Source organism: Eubalaena glacialis, chromosome 3, assembly GCF_028564815.1.
Source record: "Eubalaena glacialis isolate mEubGla1 chromosome 3, mEubGla1.1.hap2.+ XY, whole genome shotgun sequence".
In the NCBI taxonomy this organism is placed as follows: Eukaryota; Metazoa; Chordata; class Mammalia; order Artiodactyla; family Balaenidae; genus Eubalaena; species Eubalaena glacialis.
The window spans coordinates 90,625,694-90,644,153 of NC_083718.1; the positions used below are offsets into that span (position 1 = coordinate 90,625,694).

The 18,460-nt window shown below is 41.1% G+C and overlaps 2 protein-coding genes across 5 annotated transcripts in view; one reads left to right on the plus strand and one right to left on the minus strand.

Annotated features, from left to right (window-relative positions):
- The window catches only part of WDR3 (WD repeat domain 3), a 36,782-nt gene extending 32,837 nt beyond the window's left edge, over positions 1-3,945 (minus strand). Inside the window, exons 1-3 of one of the 4 annotated variants that reach the window (XM_061183620.1) lie at positions 3,556-3,848; positions 912-947; positions 253-460 (exon numbers count right to left, since the gene is read on the minus strand). In XM_061183620.1, coding sequence (XP_061039603.1) covers positions 253-423 — 171 coding nt within the window. In that variant the 5' untranslated portion in view covers positions 424-460; positions 912-947; positions 3,556-3,848. The other 3 variants (XM_061183619.1, XM_061183621.1, XM_061183618.1) reach the window with 3 other exon arrangements.
- Positions 3,946-4,012: 67 nt separating this feature from the next.
- Positions 4,013-18,460, plus strand: part of GDAP2 (ganglioside induced differentiation associated protein 2) — a 77,930-nt gene continuing 63,482 nt past the window's right edge. The window contains exon 1 of the mRNA XM_061183623.1: positions 4,013-4,222. The gene's annotated coding sequence lies outside the window, so the exon portion shown is untranslated. The remainder of the gene's footprint in view (positions 4,223-18,460) is intronic.

Sequence of the window (18,460 nt, forward strand, 5' to 3'; positions counted from 1 at the left end):
ATTACCTGTAAATATCACTACAAATAAATACCTAAGAGGTAAGCTCTTTTGGTTGTGGTTTTCAGAATATAGCGTAGAAGAGCACAATAGAATGTGATACTTGGCTATCTAGACCCAAAGGAAAAACAAAATTTCTAGAGGCACACACGTAAAAAAAAAAAATCTGTGCATGACAAAGCAGAGCTCTCCCACTTCTGCCTCCACCCTCAAATACACATAAATCAATATCAATCTAGGTGATTTCTCACGTACCTTCTCTCCTTTCCTTAAGTCCCAGATGAAAACATGTTCACAGGCTGGTACTGCCACATAGCGTCCTTTTTCACCACGAAGTGTCACAAAGACAATATTACCCTTCTGGCTGCCAATAAGGCCAAAGACTGCACTGGCAACATAGCGTAGGTACTGCCTGGTGAGCCCCATGTTCGAACATCCGATACCACAAGTGAGGCAGCTGCACCTGCAAACAAAGAAAACTGAGTTCTTTGGGTACCTTGCTTCTGCTAGGCTGGCACACACCGACTGTGTATCATGTGGTTAAAAGTACATGACCTGTGGTTGCTTCACCTTCATTTACTCTGAATATATTACTGACATAAAATACCCAGACATCTCCATTTTTTATTCACTGCTGACTCAGCGTATGATCTCTCACTCCTCGAGTTTCGGATCGGTCACGCCGTCGTAGCCACCGCACAAATTCTGACTTGTGGCCTCAGTGCAGCTCAACAATTTGCTTCTGCCCATTCAACTACCATCAAAGTTTTTACACGGAGACGGGCAGCCTGAGACTGAAAATATTTATTGGTGAGCATTTATTGTAAACCTACTAATAATGAGACAGGCACTGATCTAGACGCTAAGAGATATGGTGTTGAGTAAAACAAAATCCCTGATCTTGTGGCACTTACCTTCGAGCACAGCGGCTCTTGAACTCCAGAATGTATCTAAATCACCCAAGGGATTATGAAAACAAATTGCTGGGAACCACCTACACCGCACATCCCCAGGGCCTGTTTCTGATTCAGTAGGTCTGGGGTGGGGCCCGAGATTTTTCATTTCTAACAAGTTCTCAAGTGATGCTGCTGCTGCAGTTCTCCGCTTTGAGAACTACTGTAACTAATACGTGCAGGTCTGTCCTGGATTTCCAAAGCAGGGCAGCCACCTCCCCTTGGCACACAAAAACTACTACTACAACTTGGCACACTGTTTTTCAAAGTTGCCATAGTTCCTGTGTAACCGAGCAGGACACTACAGGGCCTTCCCAGGTCAGACACCACCGCCGCCCCCCACCCCACCCCCCTCGCCCCCCGCCCCCCCACCCCGCACCGTGTCCTCCATCTGCCTCCCGTTAGTAGAAAACCTTTAGCCTCCTAAGCCTTCCCTGAGTTCCAAAGAGCAAATGTAATCAGAGAAGTGAGAAAATGCAGAAACAAAGGAATCAAGCAAGACAAAATAAAAAGTTTTAGCCATTAAACAAAATCAAGGATCTTTAGGTTCCTCCTCAAGGGCTATGGAGTTAGTATTCTGAACCATATCCTTGAGCTGTTTTGCAGATACTGAAACCCCAACCAGGTGGAAGAAGTTAAATGAATGCTGACCACCAGCACGTAGACTCCAGGCCAGCTGGAACTAGAAGGTTGATGGTGTTGACTCCCAATTACCTCACCACCAGCCAATCAGAAGAATGCCCACCAGCTGATCACATGCCCCACCCCCTCTCCCTCACCTTGACTTTAAAAACCTTTCCCTGAAAGCCAGTGCGGGAGAGGGGTGTCTTCTGAGCATTAGCCGCACCTTCTCCTGAGGGCCCTGCAATGAACGCTGCACTTTCCTTCACCACAACCCGGGTGTCAGTAGACTGGCTTGACTGCCCACAGCGGGGCGGACCCAGCTTTGGTTTTAACAACTGCACTAAATCAAATTCACCGAAAACACTTGGTTACCATAAGAGACAACTGGTGAAGGAGATAAATTAAGCTTGTCTGCTCTTAATATGGAAATGTGAAAGGTATTCCCCCAAACACCGGTGCAACTTAAAAAACACAAGAATACTAAACAGAAGTTACGGCCTTCTTCTGGAGCTGTTTTTGTTTGTTCTTGTTTTGGTTCAGTTTGTTTGGTTTAACACTACAGGGTCTCTATTACAACCTGATATTTTAGTCTACTTTAACAGGAAAATATTCAATGCCTGTACTAATTCTTTTAATGACCACTTACAGGCCTCATTTTTCTTCTCCTAGGAACCAACATAAAGCCAGTTAAAAGTGAAGGGAAGATAATATTAACATGGCAAAAACGCTCTTTAACCTGGGCCATTTGATCAATTCTTTACCAATTCATCTTACTCCTCTGGCCCCAGCCCCTTAACTGTAACTGTTGTTCATGGTAGTCTTCCGCCATCTACCAGAGTATTTTCCTTGGAGACTTCATACAGCATGCCTAGGCCCAGGGACCACCACATCCCTACTTCCAGTCCGGCCCACATACCTGAATACTAACTATATAGCTCCAAGAGCTTATTAGACATCCCCATCCGAACACCTTGCAGTATCACATTTAATGTGTATAAAACCAAACCTACCTTGCTTCCCGAACCCTACTCATTTTTTTCTGACTCTAAAACACACAACTCTCCAAGCCATTCAGGCTCAAAACCTTGTAGTAAACTTTGGCTCATTAATATTAAACAGCCAATACTGAAAGGGTGCTTACTATAATGGTAACTGATACATTAAAATGTATATTACGGAGTAAACATATGCAGTTAATTTCATATTTATTAATTGGATTAATTAATCATAATTAATTAATTGAATTAAATGGGTTAATACATGTAAAGTGCTTAAGAAGATCCTTCACAGTTACCTTGCAAGACAGGTACTATTCTTATCCCTATTTTACAGACAAGGAAACTAGATACAGAGATGTGAAATAGCTAGCTCAAAGTCCTTCAGCTGGTTTTAAGTGCCAAAGCCAGATTACAAACCAAACTCCAAAATTTCTTCTTTTAACCACTAAACTATTTCTCTTTGCCTCCGTCCTCTCTTTTGTCAGAAACTTTTAAAAGTCATTAATACTACCTGACTAATCTTTTCAAACGCACTAATCCTACCCCAAAACCCTTTAAGAGCTAAACTGTGTGCAGTTCCCAAGAACTCAACCTACCTATTCCTCTTTAGTTCTCGCATAAACTTTTCTGTCAGGCTAGCGGGTTTCCCTCCTTGTCCTGTCACCCTGCCTTCTTCAAACTGTTCCTCCCCCTTAGAATAACATGCATTCGCCCGTCTACCTAAGTGTTACCCTCTGAGGCCCACTTCCTTTGGGGCTAGTCCAATTCTCGAAGCCGTTTCCATTGCCTCAAAACTTCAACGATCTTCCATACAACTTGGTACTGGTCACTTGTGTCTCACATGCATGTGTGTATATGACGCTTTTCGGAGAGAGCTCACGACCTAACCTTCCTCTATGCCCCTACCATCCCTGCTTCTTAAGCCACAGCCCCCGAAAACATGCTTCTATGATGCGCTGAAAGGCTGGACCGCCGGAACAGACCTGTCAGATGTCCCTAAACCAATTCTTCAGTCAGGAGAGGGTGAAGTGGGGGTTCCGCACACCCACCACGCTGCCAGACCATCCTCAGGCGAGCCCTGCAGGCGCCGGGTGAACGAGCTAAACACCGCACGCGCCAGCTTCGGGTATCCGCGGCCGGCTTCCCGGGGACGGCGGTGGGGCTCCCGCAGTGGCCCAGGTGCCCCTCCACCCTCGAGACCGGCCCCAAATCCCCCTGCCTCGCCTGCGGCTGGCACCAGGAAGGCCTCAGCCAGGACCAAACAAACCCGAGGACCGGAGCTAAAGCCTCGGCCGCCGCGCACCTACGGTACCTACCTTGGCCTCCACGAGGCTCCGGGCTGATTGGACCCGCCCGTCGAACCCACCCCTTCCGGGTCCGCTCAAGGAGCCTCTTCCGCCCGACGTTCCCTTTGCCTTCTGGGGGAAATGACGTAGGAGCCGGGCTCTGATTGGTGAGCGCCGGCCGGGAGCGGAAGGCGGTGTTTCGCCTGCCAGGGCTCCTGCGGCTGGTCCTTCCAGCCTCCTGGGACTTTGGCTTGCTTTACCCGCCGAGCTCCTGGCAAGGGTTGTCCGGGGATGCCGCTCGGCCGCTTTCCACGAGGAACTTAACCCGCCGTGCTTACCTCCCGGATGGGACCGCCGGAATGCTGTGAGAGGCGGGACGGAGGCCGGGAAGGAAGGCGGGGCGGAGCGGGCCGGGGGCGCGGCGGGAGGCGCACGGGACTCGGCCAGGGCTAGGGGTGCGGGCATAGAGGGCTGGTTTTGTCAGTTCTCCGAAAAAATGAGCCTGGCGCTCACAGGCCCCACCCCCCCACCCCCGCTGTTGGTCTGGTTCCTCTCGCCCGAGGCGCTGTCGGGGAGAAGTTACCCACCAGAAGATAGAGGATAGGCAGACCCGGGCACAAGGGACAGTGGTGCTCTAGCCCCTGGGGAGGCGCGCGCCCTGGGGTGCAGGAGTCGAGTTTGTGTGGTCGCTCGTGTGGACTGGGCGTTTCACGGACCGAGAGCTGCTCGAATCAGGGCTGGGTAGGCGCTGAGCCTAGGATGCTGAGTTGTCTGGATCTCCGCAGTCCCTGGAGTGACATTGGTCTGGCTTTCGGTTTCCGCTCCTTGGTCGCCAGAGGGGGAAGTGACCAGGGCTGACTCCTCCTTGCTTGGTAATTGAGGCTTTAGGTGCTCTGTCACCAAGTGGGAATTAGCTTTTCTTTCTTGCAGTTTTGTCCGATTTTATTCTTGGGCTGCATAAAAGTGTTTAGAAAGGAGTTCTGATGTATGTAGCTGTGGAAGATTAAAGCTAACATATAGGTATGTAAAAGAAATAAGCCTGTGCCTTCAAGATAGCTGCAGCCAGCTTAGAAAATAGACTTTTATCTATATTACCTGATTTTCTTCAGGCGTTTCTTGAGTTTTTAAGACATGTTCACCTAGTCTTCCATATTCAAGAAAATGACAAGAGTAGAGAATGAATATGATCAGGCTGTAAATAGATGTAACAGTGTAGGTGTTTGAAACAAGCCTACGGTGGGTTGGATGAATGAGAAGGGAGGAAATTGTGGCAATAGACTTACTTCAGTAAGTTTGATGGGGCAGGGAGCATTTAGGTGAGCGTGTATGGCTAATATACGAAAAAATGTGTATATATATGAGGAAAAAACGTGCTTTAATACATAGTCTAGATTCCATATCGATGACACCCCTTGTATTATCTGATTCTAAGAAAGTTATTTTACAGCTGTATAAACTGTAGATAACTACTGTCAAAACTAAATAATTTTATCTGTAGACATGAAAATTCTACATGTATTTTAGAGGTTGAGTGGAAGTTTTGCCCACGTACATTCATTTCAGTATTCCTGATCTCTTAATGAGCCCAATTTTGGGACTCCCTTTATCAACCATCTGGCTGGTTCCTTTGTGAGTTAAATAAAATCTTGAACCATGTTCATTTTTGTATTAGAATGAGTCATGATTTTATCTTTTAAAAAAATTAATTTAACATTATTAAATATTATGGGAAAGGACAATCACAAATGGAAAAAATAATTTTGTTTTATTTATTATTATTATGTTTTGGCCACATCGCGTGGCTTACTGGATCTTAGTTCCCTGACCAGGGATCGAACCCACGCCCTCTCCAGTCCTAACCATTGGACCGCCAGGGAATTCCCAGAAAAAATAATTTTAATGAAAGTTATTGTAAGCAACTTTGATTGAGTGCTAAGATAATGCATCTTATAACTTCCCAATGTACTACTTCAAGAGCATAACCTTAGTTTCTGAAGTTTCAGAATTGCTCAATGTATTAATTTTATAATTGAAACATAGTAAAGTTCTTTTTTTTTTTTTGGATTCAAAACTTTAACAATAAGTTGTGCCAGTAGAAGCGTTTCACAGGCAACGATATATCAATAAATAATAGTTAAATTGAGTTCCTGAGAAAGAACCTACCACGTGACGTCTGTCAGAGCGTAAATAACAACACGGCGTTACTGCAAAACTAGAGAAACACTGACAGTCACGACACAGCACAGCAGACCCAGAACCTGCCACTCACACACGTAAACCAGTACACAGGAATTACCTTCTTCAGTTTAGACATCGATAGACGAAACACAGTAAAGTTCTTTTAATATGAAGGTGGTACCACTAACTCACCATTAGAGCATGTGTTTGGCTGGTTTTGAATGATGGTGTTAAATTTGACCTGGGCTGTTGACACAACTTAGAAATCTTTTTGTTATTACTGTATTTATTGTTGACATATTTGACTGCTTCCATTTGTTTTTCCATCTAAGTAACTTTCTAAAAAGAAAAAGTCATTCTTTCTATTTGCATAGAATGATTCTTAAATATAATAGATTTGGTGTTGGGGTACGGGTATTGTGCAGAAATATTTAAGTACCTTGAAGTTTAAAATATTGAAATACAAAGACATAAAGACATAAAGAATGGTAAACCTATAATTTATACAAAAACAGTGAAATAGAGCTGGTAATGAATGGAGGTCAAAAGCATGGACCAGCTCTCTTTGTACTTTTATCCAGGCCTATCTAATCAATGTAAGCATTTTGAAGAATAAGAAAACAGATTTAAAGTTCTTTTCTCTTTTTTTTTTTTAAATGTCTGAAACATTTATATTAACATATTTCCATACAAATAACCCAATGAAAGTTTAGTATTAGTTGTTTTGTTTGTTTGTTTTTTTATACTGCAGGTTCTTATTAGTCATCAATTTTATACACATCACTGTATACATGTCAATCCCAATCGCCCAATTCAGCACACCACCATCCCCGTCCCACTGCAGTTTTCCCCCCTTGGTGTCCATATGTCTGTTCTCTACATCTGTGTCTCAACTTCTGCCCTGCAAACCGGCTCATCTGTACCATTTTTCTAGGTTCCACATACATGCGTTAATATACGATATTTGTTTTTCTCTTTCTGACTTACTTCACTCTGTATGACAGTCTCTAGATCCATCCACATCTCAACAAATGACTCAATTTCGTTCCTTTTTATGGCTGAGTAATATTCCATTGTATATATGTACCACAACTTCTTTATCCATTCGTCTGTCGATGGGCATTTAGATTGCTTCCATGACCTGGCTATTGTAAATAGTGCTGCAGTGAACATTCGGGTGCATGTGTCTCTTTGAATTACGGTTTTCTCTGGGTATATCCCAGTAGTGGGATTGCTGGGTCATATGGTAATTCTATTTTTAGTTTTTTAAGGAACCTCCATATTGTTCTCCATAGTGGCTGTATCAATTTACATTCCCACCAACAGTGCAAGAGGGTTCCCTTTTCTCCACACCCTCTCCAGCATTTGTTGTTTGTAGATTTTCTGATGATGCCCATTCTAACTGGTGTGAGGTGATACCTCATTGTAGTTTTGATTTGCATTTCTCTAATAATTAGTGATGTTGAGCATCTTTTCATGTGCTTCGTGGCCGTCTGTATGTCTTCTTTGGAGAAATGTCTATTTAGGTCTTCTGCCCATTTTTGGATTGGGGTGTTTGTTTCTTTAATATTGAGCTGAATGAGCTGTTTATATATTTTGGAGATTAATCCTTTGTCCGTTGATTCGTTTGCAAATAGTTTCTCCCATTCTGAGGGTTGTCTTTTCATCTTGTTTATGATTTCCTTTGCTGTGCAAAAGCTTTGAAGTTTCATTAGGTCCCATTTGTTTATTTTTGTTTTTATTTCCATTACTCTAGGAGGTGGATCAAAAAAGATCTTGCTGTGATTTATGTCAAAGAGTGTTCTTCCTATGTTTTCCTCTAAGAGTTTTAAAGTGTCCAGTCTTACATTTAGGTCTCTAATCCATTTTGAGTTTATTTTTGTGTATGGTGTTAGAGAGTATTCTAATTTCATTCTTTTACATGGAGCTGTCCAGTTTTCCCAGCACCACTTATTGAAGAGACTTTCTTTTCTCCATTGTATATCCTTGCCTCCTTTGTCATAGATTAGTTGACCATAGGTGCATGGGTTTATCTCTGGGCTTTCTATCTTGTTCCATTGATCTATGTTTCTGTTTTTGTGCCAGTACCATATTGTCTTGATTACTGTAGCTTTGTAGTATAGTCTGAAGTCAGGGAGTCTGATTCCTCCAGCTCCGTTTTTTTCCCTCAAGACTGCTTTGGCTCTTCGGGGTCTTTTGTGTCTCCATACAAATTTTAAGATGATTTGTTCTAGCTCTGTAAATTGCCATTGGTAATTTGATAGGGATTGCATTGAATCTGTAGATTGCTTTGGGTAGTATAGTCATTTTCACAATGTTGATTCTTCCAATCCAAGAACATGGTATATCTCTCCATCTGTTGGTATCATCTTTAATTTCTTTCATCAGTGTCTTATAGTTTTCTGCATACAGGTCTTTTGTCTCCCTAGGTAGGTTTATTCCTAGGTATTTTATTCTTTTTGTTGCAATGGTAAATGGGAGTGTTTCCATAATTTCTCTTTCAGATTTTTCATCATTAGTGTATAGGAATGCAAGAGATTTCTGTGCATTAATTTTGTATCCTGCAACTTTACCAAATTCATTAATTAGCTCTAGCAGTTTTCTGGTGGCAGTTTTAGGATTCTCTGTTGTATAGTATCATGTCATCTGGAAACAGTGACAGTTTTACTTCTTCTTTTCCAATTTGTATTCCTTTTATTTCTTTTTCTTCTTTGATTGCCAGGCTAGGACTTCCAGAACTATGTTGAATAATAGTGGTGAGAGTGGACATCCTTGTCTCGTTCCTGATCTTAGAGGAAATGCTTTCAGATTTTCACCATTGAGACTGATGTTTGCTGTGGGTTTGTCATATATGGCCTTTATTATGTTGAGGTAGGTTCCCTCTATGCCCACTTTTTGGAGAGTTTTTATCATAAATGGGTGTTGAATTTTGTCAAAAGCTTTTTCTGCATCTATTGAGATGATCATATGGTTTTTATTCTTCAATTTGTTAATATGGTGTTTCACATTGATTCATTTGCGTATATTGAAGAATCCTTGCATCCCTGGGATAAATCCCACTTGATTGTGGTGTATGATCCTTTTAATGTGTTGTTGGATTCTGTTTGCTAGTATTTTGTTGAGGATTTTTGCATCTATATTCATCAGTGATATTGGTCTGTAATTTTCTTTTTTTGTAGTGTCTTTGTCTGGTTTTGGTATCAGGGTGATGGTACAACAATATAGAGGTTCCTTAAAAAACTAAAAATAGTTTGGGAGTGTTCCTTCCTCTGCAATTTTTTGGAAGAGTTTGAGAAGGATACGTGTTAGCTCTTCTCTAAATGTTTGATAGAAATCACCTGTGAAGCCATCTGGTCCTGGACTTTTGTTGTTGGAAGATTTTTAATCACAGTTTCAATTTCATTATTTGTGATTGGTCTGTTCATATTTTCTGTTTCTTCCTGGTTCAGTCTTGGAAGGTTATACCTTTCTAAGAATTTGTCCATTTCTTCCAGGTTGTCCATTTTATTGGCATAAAGTTGCTTGTAGTAGTCTCTTAGGATGCTTTGCATTTCTGCGGTGTCTGTTGTAACTTCTCCTTTTTCATTTCTAATTTTATTGATTTGAGTCCTCTCCCTCTTTTTCTTGGTGAGTCTGGCCAATGGCTTATCAATTTTGTTTATCTTCTCAAAGAACCAGCTTTTAATTTTATTGAGCTTTGCTATTGTTTTCTTTGTTTCTATTTCATTTATTTCTGCTCTGATCTTTATGATTTCTTTCCTTCTGCTAACTCTGCGTTTTGTTTGTTCTTCTTTCTCTAGTTTCTTTAGGTGTAAGGTTAGATTGTTTACTTGAGATTTTTCTTGTTTCTTTAGGTAGGCTTGTATAGCTATAAACTTCCCTCTTAGGATTGCTTTTGCTGCATCCCATAGGTTTTGGGTCGTCGTGTTTTCATTGTCATTTGTCTCTAGGTATTTTTTGATTTCCTCTTTGATTTCTTCAGTGATCTCTTGGTTATTTAGTAACGTATTGTTTAGCCTCCATGTGTTTGTGTTTTTTACATTTTTTTCCCTGTAATTCATTTCTAATCTCATAGCGTTGTGGTCAGAAAAGATGCTTGATATGATTTCAATTTTCTTAAATTTACTGAGGCTTGATTTGTGACCCAAGATGTGATCTATCCTGGAGAATGTTCCGTGCGCACTTGAGAAGAATGTATAATCTGCTGTTTTTGGATGGGATGTTTTATAAATATCAATTAAATCTATCTGGTCTATTGTGTCATTTAAAGCTTCTGTTTCCTTATTTATTTTCATTTTGGATGATCTGTCCATTGGTGTAAGTGAGGTGTTAAAGTCCCCCACTATTATTGTGTTACTGTCAATTTCCTCTTTTATAGCTGTTAGCAGTTGCCTTATGTATTGAGGTGCTCCTATGTTGGGTGCATATATATTTGTAATTGTTATATCTTCTTCTTGGATTGATCCCTTGATCATTATGTAGTGTCCTTCCTTGTCTCTTGTAACATTCTTTATTTTAAAGTTTATTTTATCTGATATGAGTATAGCTACTCCAGCTTTCTTTAGATTTCCATTTGCATGGAATATCTTTTTCCATCCCCTCACTTTCAGTCTGTATGTGTCCCTAGGTCTAAAGTGGGTCTCTTGTAGACAGCATATATATGGGTCTTGTTTTTGTATCCATTCAGCAAGCCTGTGTCTTTTGGTTGGAGCATTTAATCCATTCACGTTTAAGGTAATTATCAATATGTATGTTCCTATGACCATTTTCTTAATTGTTGTGGGTTTGTTTTTGTAGGTCCTTTTCTTCTCTTGTGTTTCCCACTTAGAGAAGTTCCTTTAGCATTTGTTGTAGAGCTGGTTTGGTGGTGCTGAATTCTCTTAGCTTTTGCTTGTCTTTAAAGCTTTTGATTTCTCCATCAAATCTAAATGAGATCCTTGCCGGGTAGAGTAATCTTGGTTGTAGGTTCTTCCCTTTCATCACTTTAAGTATATCATGCCGCTCCCTTCTGGCTTGTAGAGTTTCTGCTGAGAAATCAGCTGTTAACCTTATGGGAGTTCCCTTGTATGTTATTTGTCGTTTTTCCCTTGCTGCTTTCAATAATTTTTCTTTGTCTTTAATTTTTGCCACTTTGATTACTGTGTGTCTCAGAGTGTTTCTCCTTGGGTTTATCCTGTATGGGACTCTCTACGCTTCCTGGACTTGGGTGGCTATTTCCTTTCCCATGTTAGGTAAGTTTTCGACTTCAAATATTTTCTCTGGTCCTTCCTCTCTCTCTTCTCCTTCTGGGACCCCTATAATGCGAATGTTGTTGCGTTTAATGTTGTCCCAGAGGTCTCTTAGGCTGTCTTCATTTCTTTTTATTCTTTTTTCTTTAGTCTGTTCCACAGCAGTGAATTCCACCATTCTGTCTTCCAGGTCACTTATCCGTTCTTCTGCCTCAGTTATTCTGCTATTGATTCCTTCTAGTGTAGTTTTCATTTCAGTTATTGTATTGGTCATCTCTGTTTGTTTGTTCTTTAATTCTTCTAGGTCTTTGTTAATCATTTCTTGCATCTTTTCAATCTTTGCCTCCATTCTTACTCCGAGGTCCTGGATCATCTTCACTATCATTATTCTGAATTCTTTTTCTGGAAGGTTGCCTATCTCCACTTCATTTAGTTGTTTTTCTGGGGTTTTTTCTTGTTCCTTCATCTGGTATATAGCCCTCTGCCTTTTCATCTTGTCTATCTTTCTGTAAATGTGGTTTTTGTTCCACAGGCTGCAGGATTGTAGTTTTTCTTGCTTCTGCTGTCTTCCCTCTGGTGGTTGAGGCTATCTAAGAGGCTTGATGGGAGGCTCTGGTGGTGGGTAGAGCTGACTGTTGCTGTGGCGGTCAGAGCTCAGTAAAACTTTAATCCACTTGACTGTTGATGGGTGGGGCTGGGTTCCCTCCCTGTTGGTTGTTTTGCCTGAGGCAACCCAGCACTGGAGCCTACCTGCGCTCTTTGGTGGGGCTAATGGCAGACTCTGGGAGGGCTCACACCAAGGAGTACTTCCCAGAACCTCCACTGTCAGTGTCCTTTTCCCCATGGTGAAACAGAGCTAGCCCCCGCCTCTGTAGGAGACCCTCCAACACTAGCAGGTAGGTCTGGTTCAGTCTCCCCCAGGGTCACTGCTCCTTCCCCTGGGTCCCGATGCGCACACTACTTTGTGTGTGCCCTCCAAGAGTGGGGTCTCTGTTTCCCCCAGTCCTGTCGAAGTCCTGCAATCAATTCCCACTAGGCTTCAAAGTCTGATTCTCTGGGAATTCCTCCTTCCGTTGCCGGACCCCCAGGTTGGGAAGCCTGACGTGGGGCTCAGAACCTTCACTCCAGTGGGTGGACTTCTGTGGTATAAGTGTTTGCCAGTCTGTGAGTTACCCACCCAGCAGTTATGGGATTTGATTTTACTCTGATTGCGCCCCTCCTACCGTCTCACTGTGGCTTCTCCTCTGTCCTCGGACGTGGGGTATCCTCCTTGGTGAAGTCCAGTGTCTTCCTGTCGATGATTGTCCAGCAGCCAGTTGTGATTCTGGTGTTCTCACAAGAGGGAGTGAGAGCACGTCCTTCTACTCCGCCATCTTGGTTAATCTCTCCCCTTTTCTCTTTTAAATGATATCTTTTCTCTTTATTCAGACGAAAAATCAGATTTTTTTGAGACAGTGATCCAAGACGTTCTGCCTGATTCTGCCCTGTCTTGAACAATAAAAGTTTAATCCCTCTAATCAATCCAATTAATCATATAAAGCACTATTTGGAGGACTTCTTAAACTAAAAGATGACAAGATTTTGAGAAAGAAAAGATGAGCTACAGTGTAATAAGAACTGTTATATACTCATTATTAATTTGAATTGTAAAAGATACGTAGTGGGTTTTCTTTATCCTCATCTAGGGAGGTACTGAAGATAACCCTTAAGGTAGTATGGCTAAGGAAATAGATCTGATTCTGCAACCTTCTGTTTGTTACATGTAAACTTTGAGATCCTGGGACGTAAATGTCTTGCTTCAGGAGTGTTTTTACTAAGGTTTTGTGTTTGCTTATGAACCTGTTCAAAATACAGAACTGATCAATTGATTTTCAGTGGAAAGTCCTGCTCCTCTTTAATGTTATCCAAAATTCTGGCTAAAGCTGTAGATTATTGTAGCCTTCCCCTCCTCCTTTCCTTACCTGAGCACTCTGTATTCTATCACTGGGATTCCTAATTTGAGTCTGGGAAACCCCTCAGATTTTTTTCCAGACCTGTGCTTGTATGAGCTCATGTAGTCACAATTTGGGTGATGAAAGGGTTTTTAATATTTCATGTAATTCTCCAAGGGGTCTGTGACTCCAAGAATGTTAAGAACCACTGTTCCTTTGATCAGGGATCAAATTTTCCTGCCTAGCTTGGCTTTGTTGCTCCATTTGCTTTATTGCCAAGGTGTGTGTGTTGGGGGAGGGGGAGATTTAAATCTCTTTTTGATGAGAAAAATACATTTCTGTTTAGAGTTGGAGCTGAAAAAGAATTCATTGTTAAATGCCATGACACTTTCATATAATGCCATTAAATTTTGCTCTACAATAAGAGCTCTGAACATTACCTATTACTCATTCAACAGTCAGTATCTTGTGTGTCACAATGACTTTTAAGATCTTGGAAGAAGATCCAACAAAGTATACTGACAAGATGTGGTTGGACATATAGGAGAACCACCAGAGTGTACTGTCAAAGAAGATAATAGAGTTTCAGGGAGGGAATAATGAATATTGGTTGCAGCTAAAATTTGATTAGCTCTTGGACTTGACATTTGGAGAATTATTGTTGACCTTGAAAAAGCAGCTTTAGTATTGCTATAGAGATGGAAGCAGAACTGCAGTGGGTTGAATAAATGGAGGGAAAGGAAGTAGAGCTGCAAAACAGATTACTCTTAAAGTTAAATGGTGAAAAGAGGAGTTTGTTGGTATTCTGAAGAAATGGGGTAGGGAAAAAATTTGAGAGTAGGAGACTCAGAGGAAGGAGAGATTAGATGTAGTGAAGGGATACTTGATGTTATTACATTGTCTTAGAGGAAAGCTAGTCAGGTGCAGTAAAATGCTTAAATGAAGGTGATTTGGCAGGCTTAAAAGTGTGGAATATACCCGAAAATCACTTGGAAGTTGGAAAGAGTGAATGAAGATGGAGACATTTTGAGTTGGAGAGAAATTAAGATAATTTGAACAATGGCTTCTCTTTTCTCAGAGCATCAGGAAAAGACGGAAGGCAATGTGATATGATGTAATGGAAATGGCACGGGTTTTAGTGCCAGCTGGTCTTTGATTTGGATCTCAAGGTACCACTTACTAGTTCTGTTACTTTGAGCTGGTAATTGAACCTCTGGGTCTTGGTGCCCTCACTGTAAAATAAGTGTTCTAATACCTACTTTGCAGGATTATTGTAAGGATTAGAAAGCATATTTGTAACATATCTAATACCCTGTGGTTCACTGTAACTTCCACAGTTGGCCTTCTTTTGTTCCTTTAGTGTCTTAGGCTCTTTCCTGCCTTAAGGCGCCCAGATGTACCCTTTCCGCAGCCTGTAAAACTCTTCTACTTTTGGTCTCAACTCTCACTGTCTAGAAGAGACATTCTCTGCCTCTTCAATTTAAATAGCTCCCCCCTTCTTTGTTGTAGGACACTTATCACAGATTTTAACTGTGTATGTATTTCTACGATTATATCTTTGTGGGTTTTTGTGGGGCTATCTCTTCCATTAGACAGAGACTCAGCACTTAACAGTGCTTGAATGAATGAATGCCTGGGACATAATAGGCAAATAAGCATTTATTACCTCACAGTTTTTATGGGTCAGGAATTTAAAAGTTGCTTAGTCGTGTGGTTCTGGCTCAGGGTTTCTCATGAGGTTGTGGTCAAGATGTCAGCTGGCGCTGGAGGATCCAAGGTGATTCATTCCTATGTCTGGAAGTTCATGCTGGTTGTTGGCAGGAACTCTCAGTTTCTTCCCACAGGGGCCTTTCCATGAGCTGCATGAGTGTCCCCATGTCACGAGAGCTCACTTCCCCAGAGCAAGCAGTCCAAGAGAGCATGGCAGAAGCCACAATATCTTTTATGATCCATCCTTGGAAGTCACACACTGTCATTTCTGCAATATCCAGTTGGGTACACTGGCCAGCCTTATTCAGTATGGGAGGCATCTACACAAGGGCATTAATATCAGGAGGCAGGTATCATTGAAGGACATCTTGGAGGCTGTCTATCACAGATGCTGTGTGGAATAGCATAGAGTCATCCAAGAATGACTCAAAACAATTTTCTGTTAGTGTTGATGGAGGGCCAAGCTAACATAGGAAACCAGGTATTTGTTTTGACAGCAGAGAGGATAACTTCTGATTTTTTTTTTTTTTTCCCTACTGGCACAGGAGCAGATCAGAGAAAACAGATGTAGGGTTGATCTAGGTGTTAGGGATTAACAAGTCATTACAAGGGCAGACACTGAGATAAATAAGAGTGTATCTTAATTCACCAATTTGTTTTTGGTTTATCTGGTGCTCCTTGGAGAGTCTTTGACAGTGAGTGTCTTGGTCTTTGCCACACATGAAAACATCTCTATCTCAACAGTGGTGCAGGTGACTTTCACATTGGCTCTGAGAAAGTTATAACATAACTTTTATTGTGCCTTGCTCGGTGCCAGGTGCTCTGCTATGCAGTTTTTTTTAAAGATTCTTTTGATATGGACCATTTTTTTAAAGTCTTTGTTGAATTTGTTACAATATTGCTTCTGTTTTATGTATTTTTGGATTTTTGGCCAAGAGGCATGTGGGATCTTAACTCCGCAACCAGGGATCAAACCTGCACCCCCTGCATTGGAAGGCAGAGTCTTAACCACTGGACCGCCAGGGAAGTCCCTGCTGTGCAATTTTAATACAGATTATATCATTTAATTCTCACAATAACCATAGTAGTACATTACTCCTATTTTAGAAATAAGAAAACCCTGGTTTAGAGTCAAGGATACTACGACTATTAGGTGGTAGGTCCTCAACCCAAACTCAGGCCTTCTGATAACAGAGCACAAGCTTTTACCATTCTGCTTCTGCCTCAAAGTGTAATTGCATATGGAAATATTTACCTTAAAATACTAAAGAAACCGGATTCAAAACTGTACGTACCTTATGATTTTACCTATCACAGAAAAAAGTAGGAACTACTTTTTGTTATCTTTCAAATGTTCTATAAGTGAGTATTACTTAGAATTGGAAAGAAAAGTTATTTTAAAGAAGTGATTTTGTCCTGTAATTTGACATTCAAGTTTGCAAAATGAAAACTAAGTTTGTTTTTAATGGAATTTTTATTATTATGGTTAAGAAATTTCAGCATGAGTCGTCACCAAAAACCTGTGGATAATTTTTTGAAATTATGAATTTCTGCAGGGTGTCATTCCATTGAGCTCAAGGCAGTTCAGCCATAGACAGTGACTGTAGCCTTCACTTGTACTCTGTTCATCTTGTCCAGTTCCAGGCTGAATACTTGTGAACAGATCAACAGGACTTGTGGTTGCCTCTAGTTTCAAAGGCCAATTGGATGGACTAAACACCAACTTCTAGATAAAATTAGTTTCTTTATTTCAAAATAATATCAAAGGAGTACTTAGTAACAAATAAGAATAATCCTCCGATACAGTTTTATCCTGGTATGATCTACAAGGCCTTTCTGAAATTGTTATATAAATGAGTACATTTCCTACCACACAGTGTTGGTGCAGGAATTAGAATATTGTGTCAAATCCATGGTTCATCCCAATTAGTATCCCATGTCTCTCAGCAAGAAACAGCAAGAAATTAGGTATAGAAGGGCATGCTTTTTCTCCTTGACTCTTAACAAACATTAGGATCATACAGAAAAGCTTCTCAGGAAGTTCACATACCAGCTGTCATTCCCTAATCATCTCTCTGCTCTCATGTATGTTCAGTGTTACCAACGATCTCCAATTTAACAAACCGACTAATTAGTTCTCAGTCCTTACTCAACCTTTCAGTAGCATTTAACCCTAGATGATCCCTCTTGAGCATTCTGTCTAAAATTACTTTCTTCACTTGACTTTTAGGGTACCACACTTTCCAGATCTTCCTTCCATTCTTATCAATGCTTTTCTCTCTTTTTTTTTTTTTTTTTTTTTTAACTTTTCTTCTTTCCAGCCTCTAAATTGGGCCTTAGGACTGAGTCCTTGGATCTATTCTCTATTTGCATTTTCTCTCTTGGTGGTCTTAAATACCATCCATATGCTAAGACTTCCAAATTTATATCTTTCACCTGACCTCTCCTCTGGGCTGTAGCCTCATGTAGTCAGCCAACTGCATGTTTAATATACATACTTGGGCGTATAATGGGCATCTCAAACTAACACATGCAAAAACATAAGGAAAAAATACCTTGATTATTACTCCACCTGCAACCTACTCCAGTCTTTTCCTTCTCTATAAGTAGCATTACCATCTATTTAATTGCTCAAGCAGGAAATCTAGGAGTAACCTTTGATTCTGTTCTTTTCCCTCACCCCCTCAGGTGCATTTAGAAAGTCTTGTTGACCCTACCTTCAAAATTCATTCCAATTCTAACCATTCCTCACCACCTTCATCACCATCACCTAGATTGCTCCAGTCGTTTTCTACTGGTCTCTGCGTTTACTCTCACCCCCACTCAGTTTCACTGTAGCTAGAGTAATCTTTTCAAATATTTATATTAAGTCATTGTCCTTATAGGGACCCTCTAATAGCTTGCCCTCATTTACATTAAGAACTAAACTTCTCACCGTGGCTTACAAACTAGATCATCTGGCCTTTCCTTGGCTCACCAGCCTCATCACCTGCTACTCATTACCTAGCTCGCTGTACTCTAGCCAAACCAGCCTCTGTGCTCTTCTGGAATAGACCAAGCTCCTCCCTGCCCTTTTGGCCTTTGTACTTGCCATTCCCTCTGCCTGACGCACCCTCCAGAGCTTCACATGGCTTGCTCTCACTTTATTTAGCTCTCTGCTCAGATATAACCTTTTTCTTATAATACTCACTGCCTCCAGTCGTTCTATTAGATACCTGCTTGCTTGTTTGTTTATCGTTTTTCATCTGCTTTCAAGGAAGCATCAGCTCTCTAAGGGTAGGGACTTGCTCTGTCTTATTCACCGTATCCCCAGTGACTAGAACAATATCTGACACATAATAGGTGCTTATAAAGATTTACTGAATGAACGAATCTACCATTTTACTGAAATAGCTATCTGACTTATTGCCAAATGAAGTATCATGTTAAATTTCCCATGAGTTTCTGTGGTACTTGACACTATGTGTCTTCCTATCACCCTTCTCTTCTAATTCTACATTTCTGGACAACCAACCTTATACCACATCGGTGTCTCATATACTATAATCTATAAAT